The 18,692-nt window shown below is 38.8% G+C and overlaps 1 protein-coding gene across 3 annotated transcripts in view; it reads right to left on the bottom strand.

Moving 5' to 3' along the window:
* GALNTL6 (polypeptide N-acetylgalactosaminyltransferase like 6) overlaps positions 1–18,692 on the bottom strand; it is a 964,319-nt gene that overhangs the window by 570,347 nt on the left and 375,280 nt on the right. For all 3 annotated transcript variants that reach the window (XM_030564387.1, XM_030564388.1, XM_030564389.1), the window contains exon 3: positions 7,660–7,768. In XM_030564387.1, the coding sequence (XP_030420247.1) occupies positions 7,660–7,768 (109 nt within the window). The remainder of the gene's footprint in view (positions 1–7,659; positions 7,769–18,692) is intronic.

Below are 18,692 nucleotides of genomic sequence, written 5' to 3' on the forward strand. Positions count from 1 at the left end.
CAACAATAGTTTAGTTATATATTATAGACTTATAGAAAGAGTCCTTCTAAAAAGGTTAAAATGTATTATTGGCATGCAAAACCTTAACATTAGAGTGAACAAATGAAGACTCGGCACATCACTTCTGAAAGGTTGCTGAACCCTGGTCTTCCCTGAACATAAGTATGATCTGCCAATTCCTATTGTCATATATTCATTTCACATGCTCCACTCCTACTTCCTAGAACACTACAGGTGAATTAGAGCACAATTTTTGGCAAGTGGTGTTGCACCTCTTCAGAGGAACAAGTATCTGTGAGACATACATCTGGCCACCCAGGTATCCCAATTCCATAGTCAAGGGGGCAGCACTGAGTGAAGCAACAAGATGCTGGAGGGAGGCACGCTAGCTGAAGTTTGGGAAATAAAAGGGAGTTTTGTGCCACTGCTTGTTGCAGAGGGGGAAGTTGTCCTCAGGATCATTTAAACCAGTGAATGTCTCTTAAAGGGCAATTAACTGTATACTTTCTGCTTTAACAAACTGAATTAGACAGATTTACAAGAATATTTTATAATAAAATAAGAGCTCATTAAAAAAAAAAAAGCCAGGACATACCCAACGATCTTGAAAAAGAAGAAAATCTAATACTGCCTCACAACCTCATCTCTACCACCTCTTCAGTCATGTCTTCTATAAATGAGGCTTGCCACGAAATACCCAAGGAGAATAGATGAGTTACCTTCTGGCCAACAATATGGGTTCTAAGAGATGAGGGAAGAAAGCCAGTTCCAAACCCTTGCTGAGAATGCCCTGCCACCAGCCCACCTCATTGTGCCAGGAAATGCTTTTAGCTTAAGTGCTTTATATGACCTCAAATGCCACAATCACTGCAATGCCAGAGAAAGGTGGTCTCTGAAACAGCTGGCACCCACATCATTCAAAGATTACAGTCAAAACCTTAAACTTCAACAGGAAGTTGATCGATTGCTCTGCAAGAAACTCCAATTAATAAGCAGGACTTTATGTTCCACACTACCTCCAACTTCCAAATGGATTGATGACAGCCTACTATAGAATACACTCTAGTAATCTAACCTCAAGTTTACAAAAGGCACAGATAATACAGTAAGGTTTATTTCTGAAAGGAAAGGCGGCAACCTCCTTTCTGGATGCCTAAGAAAGATATCACTGAACTACCAGAAATCATGGGTAGGGCTCCGTGCTTGTCACAGAAGTTATGGATTCCATGACTTACCGTGACTTCTGCAGTGGTCAATGTGGCTGACCCCAAGGCCAGCTGCTCAGGTGTCCTTGGGGACAGCCACACCGGTTGCTGCTGGAGCGGCTCTGCAGCCAGATGCTCAGGCGGCCCACACCCAGCCACACCGGCCGCTGCTGCCCCCAGGGATCACCCAGGCAGTGGTGGACAGTGCCGCTGCCTCCCCTCCCCCGCAGTAGCGGCTCCCTCCCCCAGCAGGTGCCCCAAGACAGGGACAGGTTATGGGGGCATGAATTTTTATTTATTGCCCATGACCTGTCAATGACTTTTACTAAAAATATCCATGACTTAAATAGCCTTAATCATGGGAAAAGAACACAAAAAAATGCTTTTTAAAAAAAATCATTAATATCCACACCTGGGAAGCAATATGGAAAAATAAACATTTCACATACAGTTTAAGCCATTTGATATTTGCTGCTACCTGTAAATTCAGAGCCAACTAGAGATCCAAGAATATCATATGGTAAACTACCTTCAGTTCTGTTTATATTTATAAGTCATGTGCCAGATAGAAATTTCAGTCACTGTGACGAGAATGGTGAACCATACACCATATTCTTTCAGAATTATACTTTTTCTGTCTGATTTAAATAGGATACTTATGTGGACTAACTCTCCAAGTGCACTTGGTTAATCAACAGCTCTCAGCACAGCCAGGCATCAGAAGTTATTATTTGGCTATTCTGGCATTGTCAAAACTCTGGCAGCTGATGAAAACACATTTAATTAGGACCAAGGCGGCCAAGACATTTGCTTATTCAGGGCATCATTGCCAAGCCTTAGCTATGTTGAACTCTGCTTTGTGCACTGATTGAAATAAGTTAAACCTACAACTGGTCTAGCCCCAGAGGAAAAGTAGCTCTGAAAAAATACACAAAATATAGCACTAAATGAACAGCATATGACTCAAAGGAAAAGCCTGCTCAATGTCATGGCTGGCCTGATATTTCTCAACACCAATTTCTGTACTTCCAGGACAGGACTTTCTCCAATTACACTGATACTCAACTCAAATACTTGTAGTCACGTGAAACAAAACTAGATTCCTTGTTCTCCCAAAAGGGCCACATTCTGCTACTCCCTCAGAACCTGACTCTAGAACCTTTGAAAAGCAGCAGTTCTACTTAATATTTTATTGAATGTTGGTGCTATAGATAAATTTTAGCAGAAAGAAGATCAAAGAGTGTTGTGAATCAACTTCTAAGTTGATCACAGATGGAGAACTGTAGGCAGAAAAAGGTGTAGTTTCTTAAAAAAAAACTATACATTTTCTAAGGTACAGTACAGGAAGAAGTTTTGGGTCAAGAACAGCATTATTCTGGTTGGAATGGAACTGTCCCCTGGCAAGATCAATGGGACATTTTGCTGTTTCACAGAAGTGTGTTTGTCTTAAAGTTTTTAAATGACCACGTTGAATACAAGTATAAATAGCGATGTGGGTTATTGTTTACATAAGATCTTTCACCTCAAAGATTCTCAAAGCATTTGTATAAACTATAGCCTTGATCCTGCAAGGAAAACCATTTAAGTGGATCCTAAACCCTAAGCTGAGCCCTCACTGGGGCTTTTATGTCCCTTGTATGAATGAGCCTGAGACAAATCAACTCTGACAACTCTTCTGCTTCTGCCAAGTATAAGGGATGGTGTCATACACTTGGGATCATCCTTGAGGTGGAGCTCCTTTCTATTGATATAACATAGTGGAGAAAGAATGGGAAGGAAACCTGATAAAGAAACAAATTGCTCACTGATGCACCAAGATAAACTAACCCAATGGCTGAGGCCTTTTGTAGCCTTCCTCTTCACAGTGAGTAATCTAAAAAAGAGCAACAGACTGAACACTACTCTGGGACATGTCCTTCTCCAAGAGAAAGCAAACACTGGAAGTGCAGTCATTAATAGATGTTGATATGTTTCATGAAGGACAGGTCTTAAATCTTGGTGACTTGGCTTCCGTTATAGTGCCAATACCTTGAACGTGGGGCTGGGTTCTAGGCTAACAGACTTACCTTTATATATTTTTTTCTTTGCTGGCTGGTATAAAAAAAGAAAAACTACAGATTCGATACAAGGCTAAGGAAAAATAAACTGCATCATGGGAAGAGCAAGCCAACACTGTAGGGGATTCAAGTCTGCTGCTATAAGTAATAAGGAGGAGTGGAGGCATGGCTGGGCCAGCTTTGCACTTTATGCTTTCAGGTGAGTGGATACAAGGGGACCAAGAATGCAGGCACACCCCCAAAAGAATCCAGTTTTGTGCTGCATATGGGTCACATGCGTGCAAAAAGAGTGGAATCTGTGTGGATAATCACTCAAAGAAGAAAGGTTAGTTTCTGAGGGGCTCAATCTCTGCAGGAGCCCTCAACTAACGGTATGTCTATACTGCATTTTAAAACCCGTGGCAGCGAGTCTCAGATCGCAAGTCTACAGACTTGGGTTTGCACTGTTGCTAAAAGCAGCAGTGTAAACATTGCAGCCTGCACTGCAAGTCAGGCTCTGAAACTCATCTCCCTCCCTAGGTCCCACCTCCAGCTCAGGCTGCAATGTTTACACGGCTGATTTTAGCACTGTAGTGCAAGCCCAAGTCTGTAGATCTGGGCTTAGACTGGGTAGATATACCCCAGTTCTCACCATAGTCCTCTGCTCATCAACACCTCATCACATCAGAGCCTGTCTCTTTTTCCTCCAACTCAGAGCCATCCCACACCAACATCCTTCCTGGATATTATCCCTGCTCACATATGTGACTTTGGAATATGGTTTATTAGACCTTGAGACTAACAAATCACACCACAAATGGACCCCAGTAGCTCAGAGGCCCCAATGATTTTAAAGGGGCAGTCCTGTTGAGGAAACAAATCAAATTCAGAATTTATAGGCCAAAGCATTTAAAAGATATGACACCAACAATATTTTATATAAATTGATATACATCTGTCGTGTCTTGCAAATGCTTTGTCTATTTAACCCCAAATTGTCCCAATTTTCCTCCTGGATAGAGAGCTACAAGTGCATAATTACAGGCACATTGGTTTTCCTTCAGTGAAACTAGGAGAGGGTCAAAATTCGGCTTTAGAACAAAACTTGTAACAATAACCTTAAATCACAGCTAGATGAGCATCTCTCCATAATTAGATTTATGAAATTAATATCCCCTGTACCTTGAAAACTGTGAGCTTTAGAGATAAATAGTGAAACTGAATTTTAAAAATACTTCATTTATATTTTTCAATGTAGTGAGTTGTGACTGACATTTCTGAAATCTCAGGAGGAGTCTTTTCATTGCTGCCATTTTCATGTCTTCATATTGAGAGGATTATTCCCTAGATAATTTTAACCAGAAGTAGATTTCAGATAAATTTTGTTCTGGTAGTAAGAAAAAATAATACAGTATGTCCCAACAGAAAGCATTTAGAGTCTCTTGCACTCCAACTTTTCACCTGCTTTATTATATTGTGACTGTCAAAGGAAAGATTTCATTAAAAGTTAATTTTAATCTAATGAATAATAATGAATACTGTTTAGACAGTGCCTGCCAAAGTCGACTGTCTAAGAAATCTTGCAGTGATTGCTACAGCAAGGAAGCTAAAGCCATAAATACATCAATATATTTTAATTATTATTGACAATAAGAAAATATTTTAGAATTTTATTTAACTGCTAAGCATGAAGATTAGGATGATGACTCTTGGATGGTACAATTACGTTACAGTCTCTCCTAATTTCTCAGCTGACATTATGCTACAGACTATTATGATTATTAGTATTCATGCAATGCCACAGTTGTGCATGGTTCTTTACAGACAGTTTAGAACTCCAGTGCCTTGGACAGGAATTGGTAATATTCTAATTAGTCATAATACACCAACAGATCAGTGACATGCTGCCAAAATATCAAGTGGTTTGTTAAACTTTTTTCCACCTCAGTTAGCAAGCATATGACACTCCTCAGCAAGACACAGCCCCACCAACACACAAGAATAAAAATGCTTGTAATTCCATTGATTTTTTTGCACTTTTCTTTGAAGCATCTGGTACTCTGTCACTATCAGAGATTGAATACTGGATGAGAATGAACACTTGTCCAACCTGATATGTCTATTGCATATTTTCCTGTAACAATTTTGCATGTTCCACTCCTATTCACAAGACATACATGGGGAGATTAGAGGATACATTTTTTTAGACGCGGTGTTCCTCTTGTTAAAAAAAGTCAGTGGGATTATAAAATTAAGCATGTTAAAATGCTTTACTGGATTGCAGTGAGAGTGCTCAGAACCTTGCAAGATCAGTTACTGAGCCTAACAACATTGTCAATTAGAGTAAGCTGTAACGGTTCTTTCTGGGTCGTGGACACTGAACACTAGCAACTTGATTCAGACAACAAAACTCATTTCACAGAAGTCAAACTGCCACAGCACACCAACTTTCAATCACTGTTCTGATACGGGCAGGATTTGACTATTGCGCCTCACTTTTTGACAGGGTTACTGACTTAGTGGATATAGGGGAAGCAGTGGAAGAGATCTAGATTTTAATAAGGTTTTTGTCACAGTCCTACATGACACTCTTATAAGCCAACTAGAGAAATGCTGCCTAGATGAAATTATTATAAGGTGGGTGCACAATTGGTTGACAGACCGTACTCAGAGTACTTAATTATCAATGGTTCACTTTCAAACTGGGATGTTGTATCTAATAGAGATCCACAGGGGTCAGTCCTGGATCTGGTACTATTACATGTTTTCATTGATGACTTGGATAAAATGCTTATCAAATTTCAAAATTTGCAGAGGACACCAAACTGGGAAGAATTGCAAGCACTCTGGAGGACAGGATTAGAATTCAAAACCTTGACAAATTGGAGAATTGATCTAAAATCAACAAGATGATATTCAATAAAGACAAGTGCAAAGTAACATACTTAGGAAGGAAAAAACAAATGCATAACTACAAGATGGGGAATAACTGGTGAGGCGGTACTACTGCTGAAAAGTATCTTGGGGTTGGAGAGGATCACAAATTGCATGAATCAACAACAACATGATATAATTCCAAATAAAATAAATAAATAAATGTCTAATATTTTGGGGTGTATTAACAAGAATGTTGTACATAAGACATGGAATGGAATTATTCCATTCCACTTGGCACTGGTGAGGCCTCAGCTGGAGTATTGTGTCTAATTCTGTATACAAGACTTTAGGAAACATGTCAACAAATTGGAGATTGTCCAGAGGAGAGTAACAAAAATGTTTAAAAACCTGACCTATGAGGAAAGGTTAAAAAAAATGGGCATATTTAGTCTTGAGAAAAGCGGTGAGACTTGATAGACTTCAAAATATGTTAAGGGCTGTTATAAAGAGAATGCTGATCAACCATATTCCATGTCCACTGAAAGTAGGGCAAGTAGTAATGGCTTAATCTGCAACAAGGGAGATTTAGGTAAGGTATCAGGACAAAAACTTTCTAAAACTGAGTAGTTAAGCTTTGGAATAAACCTCCAAAGGGAATCTGTGCAATCCTTGTCTTTGGAGGTTTTTAAGAACAGGTTTCACAAAGCACCTGTTGGAGATGGACTAGGTTTACTTGGTCCAGCTTCCCGTGATTAGGCAGGACATTACTTTGAGGACCTATCCAGCCCTAAATTTCTGTGATTCTAGTACTCCTTTTAATGTAATCCCTTTCATATAGAGTAGTTATAACTTACATTAAAAGCAACAAAAAAGTGGTAAATTGAAGCATATTTCTGTGTTTATGAGTGGGAGAAGCACTTCAAGGAATAACACTGACATTACCCCTCCATCTGTGACATATAGCCATATGAAGAGGGTTATCATACTATTAGATCTCTTTGTGGTCTGAAGACCAGAGTAAATAAGACGGATGAAGACCACGAGTATGGTTAGTGTTAACCAACATATTAGTAGGCTTAGAAATTATTTGGATTCATCTGTGCCCAATATAACCTTGAGGATCTTGATACTGGGTGAGAACTGACCTTCCAACAACAATGATTTTGGAACAGTTCAAGTAAAGCATCTTTTTCTTTTTAGGGGGTTGGGGGCAGAACCATAGCTTCTAGTCTATTTACTTACGATATCAAGAGTGGTTTAAAAAAGAACAGAATAAATTTTCACTTATAGCTAGCATGATAAAGATGCAACTACTATATAAGGGCTAGTAAAACTTGTTTTTCTTTTCACCTACCTATTCTGCCAATCAAGGTTTTATTTCTACTTGGTAGAACATCTCAACTTGAAATCTCATGTCCTGATGAGATAGTGCAGTGAGATGTGAGCAAACATCAGAAAGCTAGCATCAGCAAATACTCTAATGGAAAAATGCCTCATTGGAAAAACAAGTGAGAGGTTTACATTTATTCTGAGCACCATACCTGTACGCATAGCATCTTTCTGAATACTTTCATAGTTATGCCAGTCCTTTCTTTTCAAGCCATCTGTCCAGGTATAGAGCTGTCCATCTCCCAGGCCCAGTGGAAATGTCTGTAGAAAAGGAGGATAATTTTTTTTATTATTAAAGCATAGAGGCATTTATGATCTAATATAGGAATTGCAGCATCCTTTCAACTGAAAATTAATATAAAATTGGTTTCTAACAAGTTTAATTCTGTACCAGGTATTGTACAATACAACTGTAAAGGAGATTAAATATTTTGTAGCACTAATTTTTGAGTTTGCCATTCTTGTCTGCAAGGTATTTGGCTAATACAAGGCACATATTGAACTCCACATGCAGTAAATCAAGTCTAGCTGGACCTGAAAATTCAGCAAGAAAGCGACATAATTTCTTTCTTGACTAAATGACTAATAGCCACACAACAACATTAAAACTATACTCTGCTTCGATCTTGTATTTCTCACTCTCATGGATTTTTCATAGCAAGAGGGTATTGTAAAGGGAAGGAGGATGATTCACTGAAAGTGAGCAGTTTACAAAACACCCAGGACACACACAACTTCTCCCAATCCTGTAAACTCAAGAGCTGTCCAGCAATTTAATCATTGCTCACAACGGTGTAAGTGCTCAGCACACCTCAATGGGGCTCTTAAACACAAACTATTGGTACACAAAAAAGGATCACATTCTTGGGTCTATTCCAGCCCCTTTGCTTTGCTCCACTAATGCAAAAGGCCGATAAAGCCAGTAGATCTGGCCCTGGTATAGTGGGAACCAGAGAAGGGGCAAGAAGTACTGCTAGCATATTGGCCTTACATAGTCCAGCCCCAGTTTCTTGGGAAAGGATATTTCTAGGCTATGGCTATTCTCAGCTGTCAGGCCATTCGCTTGGGGCCACAGGAAGCTAGGTGTATTATAAATTAGAACAATTTAGGACTCCTTTAATTTATGTTGAAGTTCAGTTGGCCAGCCTCAGAATTGTGAAGCTTCAAAAAAGGTGGCATAAAGTCTCCTTTCCCCCCCCCCCACTGCCTCAGGACCCTTCCCAAGCACAGTTAATCGGCCCCACTTTCAGGGCCAATACATTTAACAGTAGCAAATGCTATAATTTTTTTATTTATCATCATTAGGAATAGTTTGAGTTAAGTCATCACCACAGGACACAATTGTGCCATTGGTTACAAACATGCTATTCCTATTGATTGCAGAGTCACATAGCTAAAGGGCAGAATTTGTCTCAGAACGTACACTGGTTAGCAGCACATTTCCACTGTGTTTAACCACATGCACACCAAACTTTGATCCTTTTTTCAGTTTCAAATATTATTTCATCCACATAGTAAAACAATTTTTTTGCTTTAAAAAGATCAAACTGACAGGAAATGCTTCCAAAATCTTCAGAAAGAGGCCACTAGACCTGACTTCTAACTGACACACCCAGGGCAGGTCTACACTATGGCGCTAAGTCAACTTAAGTTACACAAGTCTAGCTACGTGAATAACATAGCTGAAGTTGATGTATTTTAGGTCGACTTATTGCAGTGTCTACAATGTGCTGGGTTTACGGGAGAAAATCTCATGTCAACTTCACTGGAATGAGCAGCATAAGGTGAGTACCAGGGTCCATGGGAGAGCGATTGGCGGCTGATTTAGCAGGTCTTCACTAGACCCACTAAAATTGACCCCCAGTGGTTCAATTGCCGTGCATCGATACCTCGGTAAGTGGAGACAAGCCCCCAGAGACAGGTCTCATCTGGAATAGGTAGATCACGCATGACAGTTTCCACAGGGGCTATATAAAATCTAGTCATAAGATTACTGTCCTGCATCTTAACCTCTGGACCATACTGCCTTGTCCACTATGCTATCTCCTACCCATTGAACCATAACATACTCCCTATCCTCTCTTCCTTGGATAATGGAGCTGGAATTTCTATATGGCCCTTTCCACTTCCAGTTACAAGCCAAATTTCCACCTTACCTCCCGTCCCCTGCCCTCAGATTACTTAGGCTCAGCTATACCCTTCTGCCTGAGGGAACAGAATGGTCAACAGTTTTCATGCTCTCTGCCTAAACACAGTCAGAGAGAACAGAACACCAGTCAGCACATTTCCTCATGATGTGGAAATTAGCCCAAGCAATGTTCCCTGCCACTTTGTCAAGGTTCTCCTGCAGGTAAAAAGTATGGAAGTGGTACAGATAAATGGTGCCAACATGCACAAGCCAATTTTGAGCCCTGCTTCCACAATATATTTTACCTGCCTCCAACAGTAAAAGATTTTTTTGTCTGTGACTCTTTTTGGAAAAGGCTCTTAAAAATGAAAAGATAAAGTATCATTAAATAAAAGTAGTAGACAGGAAATAAAATCCAAATCTGACAGACTGTATGGCACTGAAAAGGTAATTTCAAATGTCACTGAAGATTTTTTCCAAACTCTTAATTTAATAAAACTTGCTTAGAAATTATGTAGACATGGAAACGCAAGCAAGGTGGGATATTATACGTGTTTACTGCTATCTAGCGGATATGAAAACTGCCACTTAAATTGAATGTAAAAAGTGGGTCTGTTCTGTTAATTGCAGCTTCAAGCCAAAAAGTTATGCAAAATGGAAAGCATATTCATATTTATGCATCTTACAAATGTTTTCAAGTGTGCATCAATGGAAACAAAGATTTGCTTGAAAGGCAACCCTAGGGAAGCAACATTTGATCAGCATTCCACTGAACAACACTGTGACCACTCTAAAATCTTATATTGCACTAAAAATGGTTATTAATCTCATATATTTAAAGTATATGAACTGAATGAACACAGGACTCAGTCCTCTTCCATTAAGAATGTAGACAGTGTTACTGGCAGCGCAAACATGGGTGATACTCAATGGTTTTGCAGTACAAGACTAAAATACATCCAGCTTATTACATGCAATGAGGAGTGGGGGAGTGGAAGGAAAAGAAAAGTAAGGCAGCTGCATGCATTAGCTCAGTGATGTTTGATTGCTTTGTTTTTATGCCAGAAATCTGCATAAACATTTTGGCAATCAGATTTAGATCTGTCAGTCATGCTTATTTGATTTTCCTTGATTGTTTGAAATACTGTTTTTTCTAATGACAGGAAACTAATATTTGAATTCATAGAGTAATCAAGTATCTCTAAATACTGCAGTAGTTGTAACTGTCCCAAGAGTACCTATTACTAGACTGAAAACTGAGTCAGAGGAGGGAAAGGAAAATCTCTGCCACAGAAGTAATTAATTACTATATTCACATTTCTATCATGACAATTTTAAATTCTAAGATGACCTAATATAGGTCATTGCTTAATTCTTACAGTAGGGACAAGTAACTTACAAGCCTATCACTGGAAATGCAATCCAGTCTGTATTACCGAGGTCAGAAAAGCAGTCATTCCATTATCTTTTAATAAAAAAAAATGCATATTCTTAGAAACTACAGAGCTAGAGGTAGTGTTTAAACTATTTTTAGCAAAAACAAAACCCAAGATGTTTATTTAGAATCCATACCCTTCCACATATATGTTCTCTACTCTTAAGGAGGCTTGTGAAATTCATTGTAGACCTTCCTTCTATAGAAACCATTTGCTCCTTCACATAAAATTCACATTGCAACTGATTTTTGATGAATGCCAGGAGCAATTTGATAGAGAGGAGGTTTGTTTATGTTAGTATTTTCACCAAAATAATAGATTCTAGTGTTCTGGTAAGAGACAGTTTCTACTTGTTAACCAATTTTCTCTGTATTAGGTTAACAACTGAGAAAACTACTGAACAAAAATTATTGCTTGATAAACTGTCACTTCTGTAGATGAAAATGTTCCTGCTCGGGCACTGAACTCACTGATATGAATTCTAATAATTCCACGTGACTGATTCAGTTTATAGTCCACGAGTGTTGAACTAAGAATTTAAAAGCACATTTTCAAAAGAACGTGGGAGTCCATGCTGTATACTACCCTAACAAAATTAAGTACAACTCTGCCCTCTGTGATCATACCTTCCTGTGAAACCCTACACCTGGGATCATTCTCGCTCATTGAACAACATTTAAATAAGATCAAACCACATGGAAAGCAGTTAGTGTTGCAGCCTACAGCTAACTTGCATTTAGACATACTTTTGTTAATGATTTTCTATTTACTTTACTTGATAGTATTTACAATTCTAATGTACTAAGAATCTTCCTTGCAACCACAACATAGTTTAATAAATACATTCACTAAAATTAATTTAGGAAAAAGAGTAGATATAAATCCAAATACAATGTAACAAGCTAGCTGGAGCCCCAGCTCATTAATCTAATGCATGAGTAAATATGGTACTTAGTCTATATCCATCTGAAGTCCTCTTCTGGATTTTTGATAGGCCTAGGTGACCCTTTAAAAATATCTAACAGGAAAGGAAAACAAAACCTCACTATAATATATATAATATACACACATATACATATATACACACACAGTTGATGGTATCAAAAGAATAATTAGAATGTGTGTGTGTAGGTCCCTCACCTCCCTTATATCAAGTAAATACAGTTAAGGGGTGAAAAATATACCATGGTGATTTTTGAGGCTTTATCTTACATGCCCTCAATCATTCTAGATGAGAATTAAATACAATGATCTTGTAAGCCACTTCTTAACAGTTGCATTCAGACAGCATAATTTCTCTAACAAAACCTATTAAGGGATTAGATTCCATGAAATGTACATGTGCACACCCTTTCCCTCCCACCCGTGTTTTGCTTATGAACATGAAGCAAGGTTTTTGCAATTTTGTACTATTTCAGAGCCAAATTCTGTGGAAAGGAAGTGAAGGAATTTTGCAATAGGGCAGAATCTATGGCTGTGAAAACTTGCATTGAAGGACTGTAGACATCTCCAAGACTTCCCTTTTCAACAGCTGAAGAAAGCCTTTTCTTTTGTTGTTTCTATACTGCTTAACAAGTTTTTAAAACCATTTTAAAACCATTTCCTGGACTTCGCTTCTTTTATTTTTAAAAGAGGCCAGTTAAAATCATAATCCATTAATTTGTGTGTAAGACTGATGAAAATTGACTTTTAATCTCATGTCCAGGAAAAATTCTAAGAGGTCAGTATTGCTCCAACAGCTCTTTAAAACAAAAATAAAAAAATGTATCCTACAAAAAAGAAACATGGACAATTTGCCAAGGTTCATGTGACAGATTAGTAGTTTCCTGCAATATTCTTGGAAAATCTTAATGAATTAAGTTGGAGTATCCTTGAAGTCCATTGTATTAAATGCAAAGGTTATTATAGGTATGAATGATCAAAGAACTATACTGAAGAATGTGGTGACAAGAATAGCCTTTTAGGACAATACATGTGAACTATTTCCTGGGCAATATTAGGGAGAGGTGAATACAAATTCTCCATCCCCAGTTATTTAAAAACCTAGCCTTTGGAAGGTACACCCTGAAGAGTGGGCCTTTGTCTGGTGCTCACATGTTGCAGGAGGCCAAGATCAAAGGCACGAGCTGTATAACTGCACTATTCATGGTTGTTCTAGTTCTGAACTAAGACTGTTATGAATTTGTAACCACAGAAAAACTCATGGTGGGATTTGAAAGACCTTCTCCCACAGGAATCCCTGTTGGAGTTTGCCGGGGCATGGCGGGGGGAAAGGGTGTGAACTCTGATAAGCTTATTAGCATGTGTGTAGATTCTTTTATTGCTTTTAATATGTTTTCTCTTTAATGCTTTCACCATAAGAACAAACATGCTTTTTAGAAAGAGCTGTGTGGTAACTTGTAACTATCTGTAATTGCTAGCATTCACAGTGTTCAGAGAAAGCAAAGCACAGACACTGGCCTATTTAGACAGTCTGGCTTGCTGGGATCAGTACAGATCAAGAGTGAAAGAGACACAGGCCTCTCTCTATCCAAGAATAGTGAAGGCTGAGGAACTGGGAGCCTCCAGTGGGTACTTTCAAGGGATCACAGAGGAGGAATACAGGTGCACTTGCTCTGAATTGTGATATGAGTACAAACACATAGGGACAAAATCAGGAAGGCTAAGGCACAAAATGGCTTACATCTAGCAAGGGACATATAAAGGCAGTAAAAAGAGGTTCTATAAACAGGAGCAGGAGAAAGAAAGGAAAGTGTATGTCCTCTACTTAGTGGGGAAGGAAAGCTAACAGAGGACATTAAGGACGCTGAGGTGTTTAAATGCTGATTTTGCTTCTGTTATCACTAGAACGGTGAATTGTAAACAGACACAACACAGTAAATATTAACAAGAGGGAAGAAACATGAGCCTGGAACCGGCCGTGTCCTCAGCCTGCAAACAGAACCTCCAGTTAAGAGTTGGGATCTGATTTTCTGCTCCATCTGTAGTTCGGCATGAAGTTCTCCCACGTGGCAGAGAGCTAGCAGAATGGATCCACACACTCCTCCCTTCACACACGTGCACTTGTGGCCCCGAGTGTGTATGGGGGGGAAATGGCCAAATGCTGGGAAGAGGGTCTAGGCTATGGCTATCATCATCTGCCCACAGTTCCTAGGAAACTGGGGCAGTTCAAGTAAGGGTACTCTACCTCATTCTGAGGACTAGATAGACCCCAAAATGACTTGAAGTCATTTTCCCTTCCCTATTCCCTAGGAAAGATATTCATAGATTTTAAGAGGACTTATGAAAATATATACACACCAATGAAGGAAGGAATTGCCCATCACTAATATGATACCATAAGCAATTCTAAAGAAGGATCAGTGCGATTTCAAAAGTTAATGTTATCTGCCTTACCAGTCTCTGTTTTTACTCTGTCCTTTTCAACTAGGCCTTTTCAGATGCCAAACAAATAAATAAGTAACATCACCAGTTTCCATAACACCTTATTTTAAACGCTGTAGGGCAAGACACCTGCCCAGAAGTAGCACAGGGATTTCTGCATACTAGTTCCTACTATGGAACTGTGATTTTGTATTACTGCTGAAGATAAACACAACGACATCTCAACCATAACTTGATGGCTAAAGTGGAATCAGGGAAAGTCAAACAGCACAGCAAAGCGCAAAAGAGAAGAAAAATGGAGAGTAAGAACAAACTGTTAATTTTAAACCACTGATCAGTTCAAAGCCTAGACCAAAAGTGATCAGATCTCCCCCTCCCACACACAAAATCCCTTTTAAAATGATTTATCATTCAAGCAAGAGTCTTTAAAATAGTATACATGTATTTTACTAGCTTTTTCAGAAAATGAACAATGCCACCTTGCCTTTTATAAGCAGGAATTCTAACTCTTAATTCAAGAGCTGAAAATATCACAATGTAATATGAACCAATTTGTAAAGGAAGCTACTACTTCAGTGGAAACAGGACTAGATCAATGGAAGAATTCTTCCGTCAACCTAGCTACAACCCACCAGGGAAGTGGATTACCTACACAGATAGGAGAATCCCTCTGGCAGGGTAGGTAGTATCTACACTGAAGTGCTGCAGCAGTGCCACTATAGTGCTTTAATTGTCCATATACCCTTAAACTATAAGTTTGTACTCCCATTGTCTAGGGACCTTGATATTGGGGCTGTGGCTGGACTCTTTTCAGGCTTTAAAAAGGCTTGGATTCCCCTCACAGCAGCTTGGTGGCTGGCTGAAAGGGAGCAGACAGCCAGATCTGTAGCACAGAGATCAAGTTTTTTTTTGTTTTGTTTTGTATGTTTTAAATGGGTGCCTAATGTTAAGTTAGGCCAATACTTAGACACCCAAGTAAATGGCCTGATTTTTAAGAATGCTGACTGGCATCCAGCACTCCCACTGAAGTCAGTCCATACTTGGAGGCACAGAAGGTGGGAGGGAAGGTCTTTTCACCATTGAGGCCTGTTGACAGAAGTTGGGCTTTTAATTCTCATCTCAAGGGGTTGAGAGTCCTCTGCTGTCATCTTAAATGGATAATTGACTCCTCAAAAAGTACAAAAATAATGTGGCATTCTTTGTCAATCTGTAACTGAAATACTCTAACGTGCATGTCAATGAATGTTTTCAGCACATTCTGAAGTCTGTACGTAGCTCTTCTATGTTGGTGTTCTTATTTTATAAATCAAGAACATGTGATCCTGCTAGCTACCCTGGATATTAATGAGCATGAGTATTAGCTTGGGAATTAATGATATAAGGCTTGTTTTGTTTTAACCTATCTATAGTGAAATTTATGAGCCATGAGTGCTTATAAATTAGTATTTTAAGCCTGATCTGGTACACATTTATATACATTCATAGACCTATTGACTTCAATATGACTACTAATGTGCTTAGAGGTTAAACATGTGCATAATTCTTTGCAGGATTGGTGCCTTAGGCCAATGTTTCCCAAACTTGGGACGCTGCTTGTGTAGAGAAAGCCCCTGGCTGGCTGGGCCGGTTTGTTTACCTGCTGCGTCTGCAAGTCCAGCCAATCCCAGCTGTTGGAAGCGGCGCAGACCCAGGGACATACTGGCCGCCACTTCCTGCCGCCCCCACTGGCCTGGAGCAGTGAACCGCGATTGGCCGGACCTGCAGACACGGCAGGTACACAAACTGGCCCGGCCCGCCAGGGGCTTTCCCTACACAAGTGACCACCCAAGTTTGGGAAACACTGCCTTAGGCTATTATCTTTTCAGCCAAATTTTTGAAAAAAGTGTACTTAAAGTTAAGTTGCTACTGTAATAGGTCAATCTCTTTCTGCATGTGAATCTGGTTTCTGGTGACTGTCAAAGATTGCAGAATATTTTATACTCCAGCTGTTTGTTACACCTAATCGGTATCCGTAAGCTGCAAATTTTTAAGTGGTTTGGTCCAGGAGGAACTATCAACACACAGAAGCATTACATGAGGTGTCCACCTCACCATTTGATTTTGATATTAACCTCAAACCCTGGCCTGATAAAACACTACATGGATTCAGAAGAGCCATCTCCTCTAGAGAAGATTTAGCATCTAGTTCAATTAAAGACTATGATGAACTAAAAAAGGGAGTGTGATTAAGAAAATCTGAATGTTTTGTTTCTTTGAGGAATCTAACTCATTTTTACTTTCACTGTATGGAGGCACATAGTTAGAATTAACTTCTTAGGCTAATGTGGATAATATCATGGAAATATAAATTCCTTTAAAAAAATGTTATGTATTAAACTTTCAGGCTCTCATTTAAAGACTATTTTACTGAGCTCCAATGCAAATAGAGATACTGCCATAAGCAGGAAGTAAAATTCAATGTAGAACAGTACAAAACAAAAAAAAGTTAAGTGTCTGGGTAAGTTTCATCTGTCTAAAGATATTCTATGCTTGCTGTACCTGGGTGAATACTACAAAGCTTTCAGTGACTTTTCGGCCTGAAAATGAATTTGCTTTAAATGTGCTTTTGTTGCTTTGCTATTTGTCTAACATTAACATCTCAATAATCATGGATAAGACACATGATATCACTCACGTGAGTATTTAGTTATAGGAGATGGAGACACTAGATGATGCAGCAGAGTTACAATAAAATAGATTTTCCCAAAACTACTTACCATAGCACTGACACAAAGGCAGTTAAAGGTGTCAGATGAAGATCTGATTGCACTTTTCACAGCCAGGTCCATATAATATTCTTTTATCACATTTATATAAAATAATTCTAAATTTAAACTCTGTAGCCAGTCAATAAGTGCTAAAATAATTTTCTTTTTAGCAATTATATCTTGTGTAGCTCAAAAAGAAAAAAAGATTTAAACTTCTTCTAGAATCCCCCCATTTTATTTTTCTCCTCTCTCTTTTAACTGCTACCTCTGATTGAGAGATTCAGAGTCTCATTTCCTTCAAGATTTCCTCCTGTTTATAAAAGAGTTATAATAGTCCAATCAGTAATGGGCTTTATACGACCAGCAACAACTAAAGAACAGATCTAAAAATTTCAAATGCTTACAATAACCTGTTCATAATCAATCTACAGAGTAAAAAAAAATCAAAATTGAGAATTCCACAAGAAGGGACACAGAAGAAATTCATTAAGTGAATTATTTGCTCAGCTCTAAGTCATACACAATAGCTCTTACTCATATTGCAGTCAAAGACCAAAACCAGCACCTATAATTCAATCCACTGAAATTTCTGGACAGCTTCAATGTTGAACTCAAATTCTTGGCTGCACAAATACCTCCCTAGTTTTGGTTCCTGGTCAAATCCAATATTTTAAGAAGCCTATTTTACCTTTTCAGTGCAGACATGGCTGCAATCTTATGAGGACAGACATTCCTGTAACAGTACAGTGAAACTATTAATTTCACAAAGCTCTACTGATCAGGATGGGGAAACTATCTTAACAGCAAAAATTATCTTTCTGCATATTTTGGCTAAATTCTCACACAAAACCATCAAGTTAAAGGTCAGCACAATCACATCAAATTTTGAAATCTAGGCCCAAACTCAACCCTGGTCCCAATCCTCATCTAGTTCCACATACAAACTCCATCTGTTATGACAAGATAGCTTGCCAATCATGGGACTATAGTATGATTATCTACAGGACACATATTGTACTTTCTGAAAGTGCTGGATGAGAAAACCACATCTATGGAGAAAGACGAAGCCTAATTGGCATGCTCTCATTCACTCTCTACTCCTTCATGTTTGATCACTAAACACTATCTGGTAGCCTTATCACTACTTAAATATCTTTCAGTTTAGCCTAACAAGTGGAACCAAAAGGTTATATCTGAATTGCCAGCTAACTGAGTGGTCCATCTCTCTTCTTAAGTACTAGATCAAGAAGAGTGAAGCAGCTTTCTGTTAGATAAAAGGCACGCTACAGATACATAAGCGTTAGATTTAGTGATCTGGATCCACACAACATTTGCCATATAGGCCACTGCTGGATTAAAGTTATGTTCATCAGTGGCTTTTTTGAAATCTCAAACAGTTGGCATACAAAGGTTATTCTTGTGAGTGGCCAGTAGCCTTCTGTCTAGGAGGGTATGTATTTGGTGACTACACCACCCATCTGTACTTCTAG

Source organism: Gopherus evgoodei, chromosome 5 (genome assembly GCF_007399415.2).
Source record: "Gopherus evgoodei ecotype Sinaloan lineage chromosome 5, rGopEvg1_v1.p, whole genome shotgun sequence".
NCBI classification, from domain to species: Eukaryota; Metazoa; Chordata; order Testudines; family Testudinidae; genus Gopherus; species Gopherus evgoodei.